The 23,555-nt window shown below is 37.9% G+C and overlaps 2 protein-coding genes across 9 annotated transcripts in view; both read right to left on the reverse strand.

Moving 5' to 3' along the window:
- Macrod2 (mono-ADP ribosylhydrolase 2) overlaps positions 1-23,555 on the reverse strand; it is a 1,889,233-nt gene that overhangs the window by 1,393,376 nt on the left and 472,302 nt on the right. The gene's annotated exons all lie outside the window — the stretch shown is intronic.
- Positions 16,584-17,655, reverse strand: LOC125413871 (small kinetochore-associated protein-like). Its single transcript, XM_085696797.2, is given in 1 exon segment — positions 16,584-17,655. A coding segment is annotated over 1 exon segment (708 nt). The 5' UTR covers positions 17,644-17,655; the 3' UTR covers positions 16,584-16,935.

The raw sequence follows: 23,555 nt of genomic DNA on the forward strand, positions 1-23,555 counted from the left end.
AGAGAGAGAAGGAGAGAGCAATTAAGTAAAAGGATGTCAAGAATTTGGGGTGGGTAAGAATAAATATAATGGGAATTGGTTGAGAAAGGAAGGGATGGAGAATAAACTATATTCGACAAACTCCAGATATCATTGTCATATAGATAAACCTTTTTTTTTAAACAAATCATTTTTTAAATTGAAGTAACTTCAGAAAATATTAAGCAATGAATAAAGCAACTAGGGCTCAAATATACTGAGAGAAATAAAAAGTAAAAATAGAGATTAAACTAATGTTTCCGAATGGAATAGCAAACATTTTACCAGAGAGATGTAATAGCATCTTTCTTGTTCCCACTTGTCTCCCCATTCCCATAATAATAAAGGACCTTCAAACTATGACAGACACTACTTCACGCATACAGACACGGTGTTATGCAGGCAAAATCTTAAGTAAAACGAGTCCATAATTACAATTTTCAAGAATTGGTGAATCTCCATAAGAAGCTAATGCCATCTCTGACAGTTCCTCTGTCTTCTGATTCTAATAGACTGTCCATCAAAGATTGTGAGCAGTCAAACATCTGTCTACATCTTAAGACTGATAAACAGAACATCGAAACTGCATAAGACTGTGTACCATGTAGAATATGAATTTTTCTGTCCCTGCTTCCAAATAAAGCCCATCAATAAGAGGGCCTAAATGCTAGGGGCACAATATAGATAAAATATGTTAACTTTTAATGACAGTAAGAGAGAGAGAGAGAGAGAGAGAGAGAGAGACAGAGAGAGGGAGAGAGAGAGAGAGAGAAACGGAAAAATAGGGAAATTTGGCATTCTGCAGATTAATTTTTAACCATGATTATAATAAAACAGAGCTAAAAATAACTTGAACCATTTGGACTTTGCACTTCCTGAAGCCTATTAGTTAAGCGGTACAGCCATTCACAGATGCTGTGGGAACGAAACAGTGTCCACCTCCTTTGACCTTATTCCTGCTAGGGACTTAATAACTAAAGCAAAATAATCACTCTGGTCATGAAGTCAAATATATCTGTTTGGTTAGTTTTATACTTTTCTGCAGGCATGAGCTGCTCTGGGATTATGTCTGCAGCCAGCTGTTCACAAATCGGCATACCTGGATTGCTCAGGAGAAATGTTTATGGCTGGGTGGGGGGTACTCCTCAAACATAACAGGCGAAACCCTTCATTTAAGACCAAGAAAACGATATTTCAGCAAGCGCTCAAAGCCATGTTTGAGAAACAATTTTCAAATTAGGATTGTGATACCTTAGTGTCTTAGGGTGGGTGAAGGAGAAATAATCGTCTGCCAGGCTACCTCATTCTTGACTAATATAGTTTTAAAAGAGGGCACCACATAATTCTTTTTCTCTCTATTTGGCTAGCTATTGGGGTCATCTAATACGTATTTTAAAAATAACAATTCTCAGAGGTGGTGGTGCATGACTTTAATCCTTGCACTCAGGAGGAAGAGATAGGTGGATCTCTGTGAGTTCTAGGTCAGCCTGATCTGCAGAACAAGTTCCAGGACAGCCAGAGCTACCCGTGGAGATCCTCCCTCAAAAAGCATAATAATCAATCAAAATAACAATACCTAGATCCATCAGGAGTAGATAATTTTAACAATCTTAAACTTTGTCTAATTTTTATAGACTTTAATCATATTTTTTCTTGATTTCTTTCCTGATTGAAAAAGAACCACCACACTCTTATGCACCAATCTACTTTATTTCTCTCTGTTGTTGATTATTGCTGCCCATCATCTTCTCTTCCTAATCAAGTAGGAATGTCACTCTACGTGAGCTGATGGTGTCCAGGTGTGCCAAGCCCTGGGAGACTACTGGCTGATATGCTGAGCAGTTAACATCTCTTTCCTCCTAAGGAGAATCTATTATAATTCACAATCATGGCTTTCCTTGGACCATTTTCTTCATTCCTCTTCATTTCATAGTCTTTTTCTTCAATCTTTCTAATCATCTTCATTGGAGTAAATGTTCACCCGGAAAATTGCTCAACTTGAAAATGAACAAATACAGACACTGGCAACAATAGCATGAAACTGAACATTTTGAGGACTCCAAAAAGCCCTTTGGAGCCCGTTCTTGTCACTGGAATCCTCCTCCAACAGGAAGGCTCACCATTGTCCTCACACAGAGCATGCTCAGTTAGCCTGTTTGGGTAACAGACTCTTCTGTGTGGTATCCAATTTCCCTCACTCAACATGGAGCGTGCCAGGTTCAGCCATGTTGTATGTACTTACGGTTGGTCATTGCTTCGTGCCCTCCTATCCTTTCCTCAAAATGTACCACATTCTCTTTTCCATTCTACTTTTGATGGTTTCTATTTTGCAAAAATTTACTAGAACTGTTCTCATGAACATTCTGCATGTCTTTTGTTTGCCTTTTGGCATGCTCTCACTTAGATGCTTCAGGCTGGTTTCAAACTCTGCATCCTCCTGCCTCTGCATCCTCAGTACTGAAATTAATGGCATGCATCACCACACCCAACCCTCGTGTGTATACATATTTAAAACATATGTATGTGCTCTTTCTGTTGGTTGTGGGTCTGAAAATGGAATTGCTTTTCCAGGGACAGGTATGTAACTTCAGTTCAAGATCCACCAGCAAAGTGTTTCCCAAAACTGTGTCTCTTCTCACAGCACAGACAGAAATTTCCAGCTGCTTCAATACTTGGCACTGTCTACAAGTTTGAACCGTTCACTGTGGGGTTTCATTGCATTTTCTATGACTTGTGTCTGAGCTGTTTCCTAAAAGAATGGTGTTTAGGCTCTAAATTTCCTTTGTAGCTCTACCCTTCACAGTCTATACGATTCACATCCACTGCACCCAAGGATTAAATACTAAGGTAAATTTAGTAAAATGGTTACAATGTTCCTCTAATGAGCTCCATTTTGTGATTAGGTCAGTACAAATAGAAATAGTCAGTATTCAGTTCTTACACACAGTTTCAACTCCCTCAAACCTATAAAAAATAGTACATAATTAAAAGTAAAGAGATCTAAATGTTGGTCCCATAGTACAACATATCCACTAGAAACTCCAAGGACGAATGGACTATCACTAACTGTACGGGGCATAAAAGGACGTAAAGTCTCAACCAACAAAACTTTGTGTTTCTGGAAGAGACCAATGTTTACACCATATAGCTGTATAGCTATAAAAGTCACATGAGATGAAATGGAAGTTTTAATGGTAGCTTTCTTTCTTTCTTTCTTTTTTCTTTTATTTCTAAGAAATGTAATTAACTCAAGGAATGTACACTAGCAATTACTCAAAACTCTGATGCTATTTTTCATTTTCTCGATGCTGTTTTGTCATTAAAACTTTAGCAAAAATTTAAGGGTAAATCTAACTCCCAAAAATATTATGCCAGGAATACCACCAACTAATGAGACATCTTAAAGACACTGCATTAGACAAAGAACAAGGAAAGATTGCTTCTTTGAAAGGCATCATATCTGAATCAAATTTTCTTTTTTCTAAAGCAAAGCCAAATCTTATATTAACATGCTGACAGAGTATCTCTCCTTGCTACATCAAAGGTAGAATGAGTGGGAAACAGAACACTTTGTATACTCCCTAGTGGTTTGATAACCTTAAAGCAGGCTGAAGCTGTACCAGTTTTGGGGAGGGGATAAATTTGAGAATAGAGAATGATACAGCTAACCCATTCCCTCAGGCAGAAGTTGGAATAGCTGTTTAGGAAGAGATTTAAGAGTAGAAAATGCCTCTCACATTAAAAACACGTTACTTCTCAGCAAAAAAAAAAAAAAAAAATAGATTTTCAAGTCAGGATTTTTCACTGCCCCATTCCCAAACAACTAAACCAATGTTATTTAAAGATTAACTAAATTAGAGAGAAAGTTCACTAAGGCTTATATACCACGAAACCTTATAATTGTTTTTTTTCCAATTATAAAGATTTCATGTCTGAACAAACACTTTTCTTCTAAGCTGCCGAACATATTTAGGGTAAATTGAACTATTTAAGTCAAGCAATTGCAACAAATTAGACAACAACCTCTCTTGCTCTCTAAATCACAAAGTCTTCCGGAATGCTCTGCAATGACCCAAGAAGAGAACAATGAAAAGGATGCTAAAGGGTACTGTCAAGGAACCAAAGCTAGAGGATGCAAGCTTTGTCTAAATCCACCCAAACAAAGGCAACAGATTGCCATGTCATGCGCTGGGGAGCCCTACTTGGAAAGAAGTGGTGACGAGAGCCTGTGTTCTTCTGCAGTGTCAGATCTGATCAAGTACAAATGAACACACTGATGGTTCACTTACGTCTTAAACGCGTGTGTATTTCTTCATAAAGTATATCAATATACTCCTTCGTTCCACTGTTACATCATCTCGAAGTAACATATGTCACATAGAAGTAACAAAAGTTTGTTTCATCCCACTGAGCTTAAAGCCGTTCAAAGATGGCACCCATCTTATTCTAATGCATTTCTGACACAAACAGTAAGCTTTCTCAGGGCATTGCCAAACTTGAGGACACGGCACATCTGAATATATGATCTAGGACCTCAAAAGTCTATGCCTTAGAGCAACCCTTCTCTTCTTATATAGGCTTTTCTAAATGAGAGGAGAATCCATGGAGAACTTACCAGACAGAATTAGGAGTGTTGATCCTAATTATAACTTGTTCATACTTGTTACACAGGTATAATAAGCAGATTGGATACTTTCTTCCCCGTCCAAATTTCTGGCATAAACTGAATGCTAGTGCAATATATTGACTGCTTGTTGTTGCTATACCAACAGTCTTTCAAAAATGATCAGTCAAGTGACAATCTGCCTCATGGGCAAGACTAGAAGGCAAAATAATTAGCAACCAGAGTAGCACAAACACTCACTAATCATAACAAACACACAAACAATCAAAATGATCATCACTGGAAGCAACAAGTAGGGTCATGCTACCATGCTCTGGATGAAACACAAACTCAATAAAACATGTTCTTCCCTGATGTCTGCAGATCTTCACTGGTATTGCTGATATTCAAGAACTATCAGAGGACTCATGCATGCCCACACGCCTACACATATCAACGTCTGGCTTTCCTTCTTTTGTTTTCATATAGCATCATTCAGCAACATTTATATACCTTCTACATACCACTCGATATAGATGAAGGTCATTATTTTTAATATAATTGTAATGTATCAGCATAAATACATCATTCTTCTCTTGGTAAGTTCTTCTTCTGTATATAGATACTAAAGCAGTTCCATTATGTCAACAAGCAAAATTATAATACATATCATTTATAAATATCATACCAGTGAATGGTTTGCTTTTAGCTCTTAAAAAGTAGAGTTTAAAATTTAGGATCGTTACATTTAAAAATATGTGTTTTCTTTTATAAGAGATTATCTGGAATTAATTTTCAGAAAAAAATATTGCAGTAATTCACACTTCTAGAGTTCCCGTGTTCCTCCAGGCTCATACAAGCTGAGTGTTCCTGCTAGGCTGTGGGCTGAGTTCTCTGGCAAGCAGCCCTTCTGAGCTGTCCAGCCAGGGGCAAGAGGATTGGACTTTCATTTCTCATATCAGAAGTCACTGCTTGCAGGCATCTACAGTGAAATGCTATAACCCTGAGCAGGGCAGCTTTCTCTAAGAAAATTCTTGGAGGGGGAAACAAGCTAAGAATCATTCCCTCCAGAACGCTCAGCAGTAAGGAAATCATTCAGTCCTAAAACAGAATCTGACCCCAAAGGAAAAACATGGACCTCTTTGTTTTAATTTAGGTGTATCTCACAACCAACACAGAAGCATAGTTCCGCATGGTCATGAGTCAATTGATGTTTTTCTTCAGAGACAAGCTGATTATTTGCCTTTTGCCAATTTTTATTTTGGCCAATGTTTCCTTAGCAACTTTTTGTGGGAACATTTTTGTGTATTAGGTAAGTAAACCCGTGTTTACCACAAGTTACAAACATCTGTGCCAAGACATCATTCATTACCCATCTAATTGATCATTTTAAAACAAACAAATTGGCATCATGGACCTGTCAGGAAGTAGGTGATATGCTTCAAGGATTTGACAGAAAGAATTCAAATAGTTGGGCTCTGTCCAGAGATATAGACGAGTTAAAGTATCTAATGAAGATTCTAACAATGAAAGACAGTATCCCAATCTCCCAATCACCGGGGTTTAGTGAGAAGCATAAACAATACATTTCTCTGTCTCTGTCTCTGTCTCTCTTCTCTCTCTCTCTCTTTTTACAATTTACCCATCAAGAGTATTTAGGTACAGCTGTCAAAAAAGAGAAGTACATATTTCTGTATATGGTATCAGTGGAGACCAATCAAGAAGCTAAAAATCTCACTCTCTGTTACTCAAAACTAATATTCAATGCTCTGATATGAGAAATACCCTGGCTTACATTTCATCCAGGCAGTATCTCTAGAAAAGTCAGGGATGAATCTGGGTTTTCTCCCTCTAGGCTAAAGTTAGGAGAGTACAGTTAAAACAGAAGGTAAATAAGATCCCATACGTCATAACAATACGAAAGTGTCGAGGGTTCAAAAAAAATCACTCATAATATCTAGAATAAGGAACATATCAAACTGGATGAAAGGAGCAATCAATACATTCTTTGAGTTAGTACATAACTCAAAAATAGCAAAGATGTTAAAATTACTATTAAACTGTTTTAAAATAGTTGCGATAAAGATATTTTAATATTCATTTTAAACACATCAAAACTAAAGAAAAACAGAAAGTTCCAGAAAAGAAATCAAATAATTTTAAAACAATAGAGAAAAATTGTATTTACAATACAGAATATCAAAATATTTAAAACTTGGTGACTGTATTCAGTAGTACAATAAAAGATCTGGAAAAATAATCAGTGAACTGGGAGACAGAAAAATAGAAATTACCCAAACTGAAGAGCAAAAGAAAGTGAACTACAAAAAGACAGTACAGCCATACGACCTACCCCTAACATCTGAATCCTGAAGGCAGAGAGGAAAGAGTCCAGGTCTAAAGAGTAGCGAAAGAATGAAGGCCTTAAAACTTCCAAATGTGGTTAAGACTTAGTTTTAAAGAGTCACAAGGCTAAACAGCCCTAAATAGGACACACCAAGGACAACTACATCAAACACGTCCTAGTTAAATCTACAAAAGCTAATGAACAGCATCTGTCATCAAAAAAGCTATGCTCTACAACAAATGGAGACGGTTACGGAAAACCACAACTGGACATAATGTAAATAACGAAGTATGTTGGTGTGACCAGCCCCGGTGGGTACATCTGCAGCACATCTATGACTTAGGGAACATCCTGGAAGAGGGGGTGGAAAGCTTGTAAAAGCCAGAATAGCAGGAAGTTTGCTGTGAGATTACAGATTTCAGAAAGAAAGGACTACATAAACAAGACCTGAGCAAAGACAATATCCACAGACATGCAGATATGGAAGGGATATCGTCTCATTGGGTCCCACCCTAGACAAAGAAGAACAGGCAACTAACGACCCCTGAGAGGGCGGGAATTAATCTATTAGCCTCTCCCAGTAATGAGTCCTTAATTGGTTATCCAATGTAAAGTTGTTAGCCTTGAAACCATACACACACAAACAAAAACTGGACTAACCATTTGAGAGAAGGAAGTACATGGTAGGGACTGGAGGGAGAGGACATGAGAGGAGGGAGGAAGGAGAAAAGGGAAAGGTGTGTGTGTAATCATATTTGAATTTAAAGGTAAAATAATCAGTTAATTAAACACAATACCACAACAAATGGCCATAGTTTATCTGTTGAGGAAAAGCTATTCAAATCAGCTTGCATTATTATCTCTTTTAACCATGGAAGCTAGAAGTGACCTAATATGTCTCAGTGCAGAAAGAAATGTCACCCTGGAATCATAAAATTAGCAAAAAACAGTCTTTGGAAATTAAGAGAATATTAAGATATTCTCAGATTTGCAAAAACTAGCAAACTCTGTCACCAGAAGGGAGACAGAACGGCAACAATGACAAAGGAAAAAGACCATGACAGGGGCAGCATGGTGGTATGCTGCAGGTATTCCCCCTCCTCTGGAGCCAGGTAAGTGACTTGTTAAGGCTAAAACCAAAATTGTCGCCCTATCTAATGTGAATTTCAAGGTATAATGGACCATATTTAAGGTGATCATACTGTAAGTTAGGGAGGAGAAATAGATGCAAAACCAAACAGTTTTCTTCCCAAACTGACAGAAGGATAATACTAGTTAGTATACTAGTATAAATTATAACTGTAATTTATACTGTGGTTTATCCTAGGTAACTGGCACTATATAGAACAAATAAGTATATGTACACATTATATATACACACAGATATTAAATAAGACTGTGGTTGTGATGGAGAGATGGATATATAATCTCAATAAAATAGGAAGAATGGGGAATTCAGAAATAGACCCACACAAATATATCAAAGCACACTCGTAAAGCAGCCAAAGAATAAATCAAGGGAAGTTGAACTCTCAAACAATAGCACTGGGAGACTTAAACTTTTGCATGCAAAAAAATGAACCTCGGCCCGAGTTCTACTTCCTGTCCAAAAGTTAACTCAAAATGTACCATAGACTTAAAAGCAAAATTTTGGGGACAAAAATTATAGACACCTTGGAATGAGCAGTGTGCATACAGGTGCCGTAAAAACATTGAAATGAGAAAGAAAAATGCAACTTTTTAAAGCTTAAAATACTTCTTCTGTGAAATACCCAGTTAAAGAGATGAAAAAACAAGCTATCAACCATGAGAACATCTTTAAACTGCATAACAACAAAGGACTAACAGCTAGAACGTGCTTTGAAACTCTCAAAAATAAACATCAAAAAGAAAAAAAAATCAATCTAATTATAATACGGCAAAAGGTGAGGTGAAACACTCCACTGAGGAAGACAGACCGACACCAGTTCTTTAAATCATTAGCCATTAGAAAATAGGAAATTGTATTCCTATAGGGAGGAAGAAAATAAGACTCTATGCTCATATCTAATGCTGATGATGATGCAGAGGGATCCCTCCACTCAGACACTGCTGCACACTGCTGACTGGAACACGAAATGTCATAGTTACACTGATAAACATTCCTCCCCTTTCTTACAAGGTAACTGTGTAACCATCACACCCTCCTTCCTGCAGTTGTGCTCCTGAGTACCTAACTCAGGGAGATACCTATGTTAACACAAGCATCTCTACATATATGTAAAGTGGTCTGATTAACAAGACTCCCGACCTAGAAAAAACGTAGGGACCCTTTAGCTGATGAAAGTTGAAACAGGTCCTGTACCATCATCATAGAATGCCGCTCAGCCATGTAATGGCACCTGGAAACTGTGCGTTGACTTCAGGTCATTATGCTTGGTGGCAAGTGCTTTGGGCACTGAGCCAAGTCACTGGCCACCTCCTTGCATTCTTAGAAGCATTTGGTGCTCTCAGTGTTTTTCAATGTTAGCTGCTCTAGTCTATGCTGTTTTAAACTTACTGAAACGTGAGTTTATTCGAGATCTAAGAGAGAATCCCATTAGAGGGTCACTCTCCATGAAAGCTGTTATATTTGCCTTCATTGTGTTTGTTTTCTAGAAGCTTGTATGGTATTTCTTCCCATGGAAGTATTAATGGGTCCCAGCTTCATGCCATCACCCAGCTGTTCATGCAGAAGAAGAGGGGACAGTCACCCAGGGGACTGACTACTGGAAAACAGATATGGAACACTGAGAAATAAGAACAAATGAAGCACATTCTGTCCTTTCCATGCAAGGTGAAGACCCAGCATCCAATCTGATTCCATCTAAGCCATCACTGGCATCCAAAGGTTCTCTGAGCCAGAAGGAGGGAGGCAGGCCCAGTGTGTATTACTAAACACAGAGATAGTCAGGACAATGCAAACTGTACCAAACTTCCCAAAGTTTCACTAAAAGCAAAAAGAAAGAATATCAAAACAAAATTCATTTAATCACCTGTGAGGGGCACTGAATAATCGTGATAAGCAGCTTGATCCAGAGAAAGACTATTTTCTAACATTTCCTGGTCTGTGGAGGATGAACGAGAGTGGGTAGACATGACCCAAGAAGCCAAGACATCTCAGAAAGAGGAGAACAGACGTATTCTCTTTGAAGACACCTAACTTAGAATCTAGGTGGGGTTTAATAAAATTCTAACTTCTCTTTAAACCTAGGAGGAACATGCACCCAAAAGTAATTTGGCACAGATTTCAAACAATAGAAACATGGTCAATGTCATCAAACACAGACCCAAATTTTATAGTTGACATGTATGTCCTGTTGCTCACCTCTCCTGACTTTCATGTGCTATCTAGGGAATGTTACTGATTTGTTTTGTTTTGTTTTGCTTGTTTTAATAAGTATGCCTTCCTCGGGTGAAATCACTCAGCCCCTCTCCTGGAAGGAGGTGGGTATACTACAGGAAAATAAAATGCGAGCTTCACGCAGAGTGTGACAGGTTTCAGTAAGGAGACTGTTCCGTTTACATACTCCGACAAACAAAAACATGTTATCACTACACCAAGCGATGCTTGAGGATGCTCCATTTCCTAATCTCGCTCCATGTAGAGGAGATCATGAAAAGAGCAGATGTTTCCAAATTACGACCGTTGGTTTTACATCTGAAATCCCTAGACACTAAAAGAAGGGGGTGGGGGGTTCTGCCAAAACCTTTATCTAGTCATTGAGCTTTCCCTCATCCAGAAGCAGAGGTTGCTTTTCAGCATGTCCAGATGGCAGCAGCGTAACGCTCTTCCTGTTAAATCAGTAAATTGCCGATTACAGTAAAAGTCTGCTGAAGTTAAAATCTTTTAAAAGATTCAGCCACTCTTCCTGGTTTATTTACTTGCTTCACTCAATGGAAATTCTCATTAGAATTATTTCCCCAGCATGTGTCTCATGTCTCACACGGCTTTAGCTTCCTGTAACTCTTTAGAACATGAGGAATGCCGTTGAAACTATGACATAGGAAGGCGTGAGAAGTCATCTTTCAAAGTCTCTTTTGCTTTATTGAAGGGTACTTTCGATGTGCCATTTCCAAGCAGCCCATGTGAAGTGTTTCATGTGTTGAAATGCAACAGTATTCCTTCCCCATTATCTTGATATTTCCACCTAGAGCCCATAGGATACAGTAGACTGGGATAATAATATCATCAATGTTCATGCTAATTCCTCCTGACTAGAAAAGCAAATGAGAAATCTAAGAAACACTGAAGTGCTCTGGGGAAACGTACACTGCTTTAAAAATAAAAACATGCAGTTCTCATGCTGGGCATTGACACCTAACGCAGTGTTCAAGAGTTCTTAAAACTTAATAACACCATGATGACAAAATGTGTTAAGTATGCTCATAGATTCCTAGAAAGTATTTCAAAAATATTTACCAATGCTTATCAAGTTTCTTGCACACAATCATAAGGAAATCTATGACTGAACTAATCTTTTTCAAAGGTCAGGACATTTGAGAAAATGCAAAATTACAGTATTTTTTTTTCGAGACAAGGTTTCTCTGTAGCTTTGGTGGAAATTACAGTCTTCTAATAAGGTCACAAAATCAAAGTCAATTCAACAAAATGCTTCTAAACAATATCATTGTTTTAAGCATACAATTCATTTCATATAATTCAAATAGGAGTTAGAGTCAAAGATAGAGATGTTTCATGCTGTATGCATGCTACACATCCACCCTGCATGTCTAAGTGCTACAGTATAAGACGCTCAGATATAGGCATCATTCAACTTTTCTGTTGTCTTCATTATTGGCATTACCATAAAGCAATGACCTTTCATTTGAATCTGAGGAGCTGATCTGTCATCATTCCTACCACACTAAATGGACAAGAGTAAATCACTTTACTCTGTGAAAAGAGTTTCTGAGCTCCTTTATAGGTTAATAAGGTCAAATTTTAAATAAAATTTATATACACAAAAGAATTAGAGGTAAGAAGAAAGCAAATTAAATTTTGATGTATTTCTTAGTCCATTCATTGTTATATGAGCCTTTGAAATCAATGACTGTGGAATTAGTATCAAGTGTTGACATTCACTAGAAATCAATTAACACCTCCTAGAGTGGGCAGTGAATGGATGGGACAACATGAGATACTTGGGTTTGTCTCCTGCAGGAAAAAAAATCATTGCTGAACAACGTTCTCAAAAATGCATCTTAGTGGGGTGTTAGTTGTGGTATTCATGCACAGAGTAGTTGATGTTTAAAATAATAAAGCTACTGTAATCACTGTAAAATAAGTTGTAACGTTGACATTTTTCATATTTTTTTCCTGTTTTCATCCCTCTGAATCATTAGGAGAGGCCGTTCTTTCTATGTGAGGCTCCACATGACTTGTATAAATTGGGGACCAACAAACAGAGGCTGTGACTGAATATTCCAGAGATCAGGGTTTTATCTTATTTTACAACTCTCCTCACCTCTCTCTGTGTGATCCTTAATATTAGCTAGCCATATCCATGAAATCAAATGTTTAATAAACACTTGCCTCTGTCCAGCAGTTCCCACAAAGTCACTGTGCTTTCAATACATTTAAACTTCTTTAACAAAATCCTAACAACATATTTTGTAGGAAGAGTGTCTGTAGAGAACAAAGGTCCTATTCCCTCTTGCTCAGGAAACGTTTAGGTAGTCAAAGTGCAAAGGTAAAATATTAATTATTAAGAACTAGAGCTTTAAGCCAGGCGGTGGTGGCGCACAACACTTGGGAGGCAGAGGCTGAGTTTGAGGCCAATCTGGTCCACAGAGAGTATTCCAGGACAGGATCCAAACCCACAGAGAAACCCTGTTTCAAAAAAGCCAAAAGAAAAAGAAAAGAAAAGAAAAGACAAGAAAAGAGAACTGGCATTTTAATGCTTAAATGATAAATGTAAATATATGGATATATGAGCCATCCAAACTATTTTACATTTAGGAAACCATCCTCCCCAGAAAAGATTCCACTTTGCAGTTTTGAGTGATCCTCTGTGCATGTCCAAACTCTCTATGATCCAGGTCTTTAAAATTTATATCAGTCAACTTAATTTTTTTTAAAAAAAATGAAGCCATCATAAAAGGCTCAGAAGTCATCCATAAAACCAGCAGCATAAGTCACTAAAAAATGTGTGGGAATTATGGTTATAAAACATACAAAAAATCAGTCAATGACAAAGGTTCATGTAGGCAGAAAGTATAAAGGGAACGATGTTCTCATCATTCAGGCAAGGGCTAAAGCGATCCTTGAAGAGGACAAGTCATGCCCCGGGGAGTTGAGAGCATGATTCGTACAAAGAGACTTTCTCAGCAAACGAACCTCTTCTCTGAGTCGCAAAGCAGCTAGAATTACGGTGAGCAATGTATGACAGTTAGCACCTGCTAGTTGAGATTAATTGCATAGAGTGAAATTGTTTGACTAAATGAACTCTAAATATGACTTGATCCATCTAGGAAAAAACAAGCTGATAAACAGATCATTGCATCAATGTTCTTTAGGAAGGGCAAGTTCAAAGTTTAGCACTGTATGCTTGTAAAGATTGGGCAGTGAACTACACCTCTACTGTGGGACTACTTCTAATGCAATATTTTCTTCCAAAATATACTAATTTTTCTTTATTTCTAAAGATGATACTATTTCTTTGGGAAAAAAATATCCTTCTCATTCATGTTCACTACCAAAATTATTGCTTTGGAACATAAATGTGCCATTAAAAAATCAAGAAAAACATATATCTGTATTTCTTCATAGAATGCAATTGATTCTGCATTTGTGAATCTCTACATATCATAAAAGGAGGCTTGAAAAGTAATCACTTTTAAGTTCCATGATTACAGAATCACAAACTGTTTCTATGATACAAACACGAGCACATTCCAATAGCTAATATAATCATGTGTTTTGAAGGTAAAGAGACAGAGGTAGCTCTTTGAGGGATTAGAGTTAATAGAGATGAGCAGGATTTAGTTTATTATGTAATTAAAGGTAGTTATAGATTCAATGAAATCTAAATATATTAAATTGCGAGGAATAATATTTTCCTTTGCTTTGTGTACTTTGAAGTGCTATTGTTCAAAAGATATATTCTATTTACATTGATGCCTTTCTGAGGATCAGGGCTGATCTTCTCAGGACAATACAATGTACTCCTTGTCTTAAGTTTACTTACTTTTGAATCAATTGTATCAAGACAACAACCTTTTCAAAATCAATGTTTGCAAAGTACAGCCTTCTCTGTATTTATACTTCCTAACTACGTGTGCTGTATCTGACAGGAATTTCATTTAGACACCAAACCATCAGAGCACATTTTTACCCAGTATGTCAGAAATTTTTAAATGGAATATTTAGACCATTCATATTTTAGTTACTTTATTGATTCACACACCATAAAATTGATCCATTTAAAGTACACAATTCAGTGGGTTTTATGTATTCACAGACTTGTTCAACCATCACCACAATCAATGTTTGAACATATTCATCTTCCCCTAGAAAGACATAGCCATTAGTATTCAGTTGCCATTTCTCTTCTCCAGCACCTTGTCAGCCTGAGGCAACCCGTAATTTGCTTACTGACTCTAGATTTGTCTATTATAGATATTTCACATAAATAGAATCATATAATATATATTCTTTTATGACTTGTATTTTTAACATACTGCACAAGATTTTCAACATTGATTCCTGTTGCAACAGTGACTCATTCGCTTTTACAGATGGGTAATTTTCCATTTTATGATTATATTCATTCATCTGTCAATGTACATTTCATTGTTTCAATTTGAATGCTGATAGGAATAATGCTGATATTCATGCACACGCACAAGTTTTATGTGAATGCATGTTTTTACACCTCCCATTTATTTATGGATATATAATTGCTGGGTTCATATGGTAATCCTATGAATAACGACATAAGAAACTGCTACAAAACTTTCTAAGGTGAATGTAGCCTTGTGTCTTCTTCCTAGTCATGTGTGGAAGTTGTAGTTTCTCTCGTCACAGATGGTAGGTGATACGACCTGTTGTTTTTATGATAGATACCCTGGCTGGAGAGAGTGACATGTCACTGTGCTTTTGCTTTACATTTGTCTAAAAAATTATGCTCAGTACCTGCCAATGTCCTTCTTAGCCATCTGAATATCTTGGCTGGAGAAATATCTACTCAGATCTTTTAAATATTTCAACACTGAGCTATTGTCTTCAGTTGTGACCCAAAAGAACACGTTAATGTTGTACTCCTTCAAGAGATGTGTGATTTTCAAACATTTCCCCCACTCAGTGATTTACCTTTCACTTTCTTTATGATGTGATTTGAAACACATTTTTTTAAAAAATTTTAACTAAGTCCAATATTTTTTATTATGTTTTTGGTTTTTGAGTCTGGCTACAAGGATCTCGGAGCATTTGTTCCTGTGTGCTTATTAGCCATCCTGGGTGAGACACTCCTGCCGTAACCCATTGAGAGTTCATGAAGAACATGAGAAAATGCATGGGGCTCACTGTTGTGCAGTTCTACATCTGTCAAGAACCCTAAGCAGCCCTCCTCCTCTGTCCATTTTTCAGAGACTTCTTTGCTTTGTTGTGTTATTTGGAAATTCTTATTTAGAAGGAGAAAGACCTGGGAGAAATGCTACTACTCTATTCTGGTAGAACTGAAAAGAATATTTCATTTTAGCATTGGAAATGACCATGCATTCCCCTTGAATTCCACTAATATATTTTGCTTCCACCCAGTAATAATCTAGAAAGGTTCAACTATTTTGATGATGGCACTAAATTACTCCTTTTGTTTTGCATATGCAGGCAAACAACCATTTATATTTATCTAAAATAATTGTAAACATTTGAAAATAATTACATGGTTAAGTCACTCCAATTAGTTAAAAGAGCTGGATGAGAACACAACAGAATATTCAAACAACAGCTGAGTAGAAGATTTTAATCTCATTACCACTGATGTCAGCATTCTACCTGAGGCAAAACTAATTGCTGCAACTTCCACCCACAGTCCCAACTCATTGCATACTCACACTGGATAATCATGGAGGAGAAAATGCCCTAATAAAGAGAGGCAGAGCACAAAGAGTTTTTATTAGATCTTTGCATCATGGAGGAAGTCCGAGAACAATGCATCTGCAGTTCTGTGTGTAAGGGAAAAGGTCTATGCATTTGCAGGTCATCTCTCCGGCACCAACAGCAATGAGGGACGTTGTTACGGATGTTGGCAGGAAGTGCCTCTGTGGAAACGTGAGAAATATGGCTCCCCAATATGTAGACTCTAATTCAGAACCTCAATTGTACCTCAGAAGTCATTAAGTACTCTAGTACCTGTTACGTTATCTGTGACATAAAGGTTGATGATTCTCCTGAAGAATTGAATGAAAATATGCAGGGTGTCTCTAGTAGAATCTCAAAATGGTAACTAACTATTTGGGGTTTTTGTTTTGTTTTGTTTTGTTTTGTTTTTTGTTTCAGGTAGGTGTTACTTTGTATACTTCTACCCCATTTATTAAGCCAGAAACTTTAGGAATTTCAAGTTCGTAAATTCAGCTCAACCAGATGTTGTGGTTCCCAGTGACATCTCCCACAGAGTACATGTGCTGTCATATGAGGGCTTTCTTCCCATGATTCCGAGGCAGAGCCTCTAGATTCTCCAAGGTTTAGTATCCTGGTTCTAAGGTCGGTGCTCTGCCATGCACGAGGTGGAGTCAGGCTTCCAGGTCCCTCTCTTGCAGACCTCCATTAGCAATTTGTGAGGCTCAGTGAGCTGGGCAATCTGAAGGTGGGCAGTCTGCTTAAGGAGGAGCCCCGATCGGCATCCTCGGCCCTCGACTGCAGCAGGTCTTCTTTATAAGGGATGGTGAGTCCTTGAAGGTGACTGGAGTTTACCCCAGGAGGAAGCCATCTAGCTGCCTGCCTTTACTACATTTCTAGAAGCTGCTCCATGTCCTCCAGGACTATTGTGAAGTCACTGGCTTGGTCCTTACATAAGGTTTGCTGCTCCAGGAACTGGACCCTTTCTTCTTCTTTCAACTTCAACTTCACCTTCAGGGCCTGTAACTCCTCCATCTGCTTCTTGGCAGTTTCATTGAAAACCTTCAGTTCATTCTGCAACGTTTCTAGCAGCCGCATGGAGTCCGTGTGATCTGTTGTAGGCTCCCGCTGTCATGCCAGGGTCTTGCTGCCTGGGTTGAGGCCTCTGCTCTCCAAGATTGCTAAGCAGTTATCCTGAAACTTCTCCAGCAGCTCCACTTTCTGGGTCAGGTCCTTCAGTTCTCTCTGTGTCTCCGTCAACTTCTGGTGTAACTGCTTGTTGACGGCCTCCAGGAGCTGGTTTTTATCCTTTAGTTCCTCCTCTGGTTTTTGTTTATTCAGTGGTTTGTAGCTCTTCCTGATGTTCTTCCTGCTGGCAGTCTCTGCAGCTCTCACGTGCCCATTCTCTCGTCTCGGTTTGGTGACTTTTGTAATGTCAGGATCTGAACCTCCTGGATGAAGATGTCTAAACGCATCAGCTTCTTTGGACTTAACAGGTAGCTTAGAAGTAGCTCGAGTTTGTGCATCTATGGGCAGGCCGCCGCTCGCCATCAAGTTGGGCTGCGCGTTGCACACCATCTTAGCACTGGCCATCATAGCCGGGTGGTTCGGCCGGGCCCCAGGCGCCAGCAGCTCCCGCCCGCAGTCCTTGTCGTTCCCTTTCTGTAACTAACTATTTGTTACACTGACAAGGCTAGACAGTATAGCTGGAGCTCGAAAACTAGGGGCACCAGAGTTAGTTTGTATTACCGTTCTCCCAAAGCTAACTTCAAAGGTAAAATACCGACTCACATTTTCTAGGGAAGTATCTCTCCTAATAGCATCAAAGGTGGATTAATAAAAAAATTACCTCAAAATATTGACATGCAGTATTAATTTGAATAAATACAAAAATTCTAACCAGTTATGAAAAGTCATTATTAGATTTCAAGTACACATTTTTTTTTCTAAAAATAAATTATGAGACAAATCTTAAGAATTCCTGCTTTAATATTGTACATCTTTCAAAATTGCCTGAGCCTAAAAGGAATTTTAAAACTACATGTTCAGAAAGGAAAGATTATCTCACATTCTATCACTTACAAAAGGTAGTGGAATCCCAACCACAGTAATGGCCATCATCCTTCCTTTATCCAGTGCTTTCTTCTAACTGTGGTGTGGCTGGACTTAAAGAGATGTCATAACAGGACTACTGGAATTTGTTCTCCTCTTTTGGCTTATTGGGCCAAAGAGGCATACACAAACATAAGCCTACTTTATACAATGTCCAATATAATAAGCGTTAAGTCATTTGCAGTCCTGGCCCACCAGAGATGGTTTCCACAGTCCTGAAAATTATTTAGTGACCTGGATCTCAGAGTACCAGTTCGGGAGGTAGTACAGCAACATTACACTGCACGTTTCACAAGCATTTCCCAGGCAACCTGGTCACACCCTTGCTAGTCAGGGGGCGTGCCAGCGCCGGTACTGACTTCACTTTAGGACAAGCAAATAAAATGTCTAAGAACAAGTGTGAGCTACAAAACAGCGAGTGATTCATGGGCAAGCTGTGAAGCAAGAGAAACACCGTTTGAGGGATGAAGAGAAAAACTGGTAAAGCAGAATAATGTGGGAAAGCTGGGATCCCAAAATAATAGCTAGGAGATATTAAGAGGGAAAGGGGTGGGATCAAGAAGGAACAGAACTGCTTTCTGCATAGGACCTGAGATATGACACATTTAAGAGTAGAATTACAGAGATGGCTGGCTCACACTGACAGCAAGGGCCATGGATTTCAACACTGGATAATCAGCTGTCCTCTGTGATGGCTAGGAAGCTAAAGTCAGAGGAAAATATCTTGATTCTTTACTTTAGATTGAGTCAGATCACGGCCTCCTGACACCAGCATAGATGAACACTACCATGCCTAGGACCCCAAACTCTGGTTCAGCAGGTTTGTAAATCACTCTCTTGATCCTGAAGCACAGCAAGATCTGGAATCCTCAGGCTACACCAAAGGCATTTCCCATACACACTCCACAGTGCTGTGGCCTAATCTACTTGGGGAATAGGGTTTGTTGCCTTCTTCCTAAGGAAGAAAGGTCTTTGCTTTAAACCTTATGCAGCCCCACCTGCACTCACAGGGTATGAATATTTTAGACTTCCTTCTATTATAAAGATTTGAAAACACAGATTAGGCAGTATGAGAATGGAAGGACCCAAAGGGCCACTGAAATGTAAATGAATGAGAAAAGAATTAGTTCTTGAGAAAATAACTTAGGGAAATAATAAAAAAAAACACACATGTTGTGCCATTGTGTTAGGGTGTCAGTCATACTGTCTGCCATTCATGGAAAGAGTCGCTATTTATTTTAAGAGATAAGATGAAAAGCATATGTGTGAATATTAGTGAGATATTAGCATTTTTGTGAAAAGGATTGGAGAAGTCCATTTTTATTAGATGAAATATCCATTCAGTGTTATCCTGAAAGTAAATTCAATGGTTCGTTGAGGAAAAAGAAAAATGGGAAGTGAACTTTTACAATACCTCAACTCCAGATCTATCAAGGCGGATACAGTCTCCAAAAGAATGTGAAAATTACAGCCAACATTATAACAGAATTTGGGCAATAGCTCGAGAAAAACTTCATTCAAAATAGAAGATAATTAAAATTTAAAGGACAGAATATTCAACTGCATTTTTAATATTTCATAATCGGAATAAATTTACAATTTGATTATCATGTATTCTTTTACAAAATATTTTAAGCTCAGGCCGTGTCTCAATGGCAGCTCACTGCAAAATTTGCACAGGGAAGTTATCCTTCAGTGTAAGCCATCTTTGCAATATATAATAATAATGATGCAAAAGCTGATTATCTGTAATCAATCTATGCCCTGGGTCATCAGACATACTTAGAAACACAAATACACTGTCAGTTTAATGTCTCTAATCTTTTGACAACTTATGGTTTAAGAAATTATGAGGTATAGAGAACTCTTTTCCCTACTGAAGCTAACATCTAATGAAGTTACAAGGGAAGATGGCTGATTTCTCGGTCATACATTCAGTAGAAGCAACACTTACTCTTATACCACTAATAATTCAGTATTATTATTTAAATAAATGTTGGAAAATTACTAACAGAATTATTCACTCAAATACTAACTTAGTTTATACTATATAACTCTGTACTGCATTAAAGAACCAAATCCATGACATTATTCTATTAGTAGGAGGATAATCAAATCTTAATTTTTATGTTTTCCACAACAATTTACATGGTGAAACTGAACAAAAAGATTGACAAAACATATTGAGACTTGTATGGATACCACATTATCACAAAATTACTCATTCAAACATACTAAGAGTTGGAATGTGTAAAAAGAAAAATTATTTTCCTGTCTAACTTGATTATCTCGTGAATCAAAATATAGGAGACAGTAAATAGGAGCCTTTGAAAGAGTGATGTTACAAGCCACTTCTCATGAGACTGGACTGTTCTACAGAAGGACCTCACTGTGTTTGGCTTCTTCTGCAGTCACTGCCCTTCTCTGCCATGTTGTGGCAGAGCCTTAAGAGCCAAATAGCTCTTTGTAACACGCTCCAAAAATCTTAGAAGCAATTGTTCAGAAATTACTGCCTTTAAAGTACTCAGCCTCGAGTATTTTATGATATCAACACAACATGGACTGGAAAGGAAAGGGAAAGCCAAACTAGAGGTGGGGCTAAGCTAGCTGAACTCTCAGGGCTAAAGCAGTAACTGATGAGGAAAAGACAGAGTGTCTCAGATGTCGACGACCTATTACTAGGATTATAAAGTAAAGAAATGGCATACAGTTGTATCTAAAGGATTTTAAGATTTGAATGTTTGAAGAGCAATGACATTATTTTCTCCTTACATCCCTTGTACCCAGCACAGTGACAGACAAGAGACGAACTTATGTATTGAGTGAATCAACAAGATTTTACTTCATTATCATAGATTGTGGAGAAAGTTAGAATTGAACTCAAAACTGCTTTGAGCTCCCTCTGTCTCCTGCTTGAGACTTGAGATGGAGTTCTCAGCTGTTCCTGCCACCATACCTTCAATCCACCACTCTAAAATTCTGCCACCAAACAGTGGGGCAGGAACATCCTCCAGGAGAGAGCAACTATCTGGAAGGACAAGGTTGTACCCTAGAGTTGGAGCAATTGAGTCCTTAGAAACAGTCTGCTCCCTCAAGTAATTGGAACTTCTTGTGCCATCTTGTAGGACTAGAATTGAAACAACTAGGGACTTTCCTCACCAAGACTGTCTAAGCACAAGAACCTCTTTCCTCAGCATTCATGTCTTTTTATTTAATTTAATGCTCATTTAGTACCACAGAGACAGACCTGGACTCATCAGACCCCTCTGTTTGCTTGCTCAACGTGCTTGCACTGATTAAATCACCTCCCTTTGACCTTTAAAGAAAGAAATTGCCTTGAAAATATTTCTACAACAGTAAAAAAAATAATAATACTTCTTGCACAAGGACTCCAGCTAAAAGAAATACACAAAATTTCTGGAAAAAAGTTATGCTAATCAATTTCAAAGTAAAAAAAGTTCTGTTTATAAAAATATCACTTATGTATAAACGATGTAAAAATTAGCAAAACACGATAGTAATTTTATATATATATATATATATATATAGAGAGAGAGAGAGAGAGAGAGAGAGAGAGAGAGAGTATTTATTGGAAAAAATACTGATTAATAATTTCGTCATGACAATAAACTATAAATATTCAAAAGGTGTGAAAAAGCACACGAAAAACTATGCAAAGTTATTTTTCTATTACCTGCAGACATAATTGCACCTCATTCTCTGAATGTCACACGGAGAAAGCAAATGTGTGGTTTCCTCTCTAACACAGTCACCAGAAGGGATGGGGTTAGGGCAATTGTGGCCAAGTCTTCCACAGTATGGATAGTCATGAGTCCAACATTTTCCTGCATCTCATTGACCCAGGGTTTTCTTTGGCCACTACTGGCAGTTTCGCCTAGGAGCATGAAATGCTATAATGGATGGAAAATGCATGGCCTTCAACTCCCTCATCTCTCAGGGAGAAGAAATCTAAGTCACAAGTTTATTGTGCTGCCCAGAGTTATTCAACTGAAATGATCTCTAGTTAGTTTCTGCGAACTTGCTTTGTGGCTTTATTCATTCCATGTAGACCAGAAGAAATGACAGAAAAGAGAGATGGCAAGCTGTAGCCTCTTTCTCAGCCCACAGTCTTAAATATGTTCCCCAAATGCCCATGTACAGTAGCTTCTCTTTAGCTGAACCAGTTGAGATAGCATTTCTGCAGAGCAGGGCAGTATCACCCATCTTATAGTTGATACTGGAAAGGAGGTTTGCGAGGTAATTAGCTTCTTATCCATCTCCAGGTTCTTTCTTCTGTCCAGCTAAGATACCCGTGAGTCAGCAATGTGCTTGTTGCTGTAGTTAGGACAAATTTGCTAAGACAGCTGCTCTTAACAGTTAGTACTATCAATGTAAGAAATGCGATAATATTTATTTCATATTGTCATCTGCAACACCTTTTTCATGTACTTAAATACTCCTAGAGACATCCAATATCTACATTAGAGACAAAAAACACCCCATGCTTTGAATAGTGGTAAAGGGATCTCTTTACTGACCTTAATTATATATAGCATTAGTAACTTAATAAGTCGTATCTTATAATATTAATTTCATTATATTACAGTTCTAAAATTTTCCCAGACATCAAAATTAAAATTAAAAGGCAAATTTCTGAATTTTAAAAGAACACTGGAGTTTGCCTTTTGTTCTTGCTTCTGTGAGCCACAAGTGAGTGTGTATGTCCAAATTGTCACTAAAAATAAGATGACGTGTGCATAGATGCAGCCATCTCTGTGTCCACATATGTAAATCATGGCTGAAACTGGGGAGCTTCTGAGACTTCCTAAGATGCTTTCAGTGTATCCCAGAGATAACAGTTACCTGACTATACACAATTCCAGAAGAAGAAGAAAAACCTTATCTCTCTCATACACGCCTTCAAATTAATAGTGCTTCTCAAACAGCTCCCGACAATTTCTCAAAAGTGAACTTTAACAACAAAACATTTAGAAGTTATGTAACACACCATCTTAAGCTTCATAAAATTATTACTAATGACCTGCATGGTTGCTTAATTACTATGATTTAATTATAAACAAAACAAAATACAGAAAGCAGATCTAGATAGATGCGTGTCTAGAAACCACATCCCATAATTAAATTGGAAGATGGCAGAACACCTCCTCTGGCCATGCCAGGGTGTGGTGGGACTGTTTATTCCTCTCACTGGAGGTTGGGTAAGTATTAAGGGAACCTCGGATTGCAAGGGCTCCATCATCTCAGACATAGTTTCAGGCTGACATGTGTCTAATACCTCAGGAGATAAGAACACAGTGACAAGCCCTGACTTCCCAGAGCCCAGAACATCAGCATGCAAACGACTGTAGTCTCTGTGTTCAAAATAATAATTAAAT

Source organism: Myodes glareolus, chromosome 10, assembly GCF_982192425.1.
Source record: "Myodes glareolus chromosome 10, mMyoGla1.1, whole genome shotgun sequence".
NCBI lineage: Eukaryota > Metazoa > Chordata > Mammalia > Rodentia > Cricetidae > Myodes > Myodes glareolus.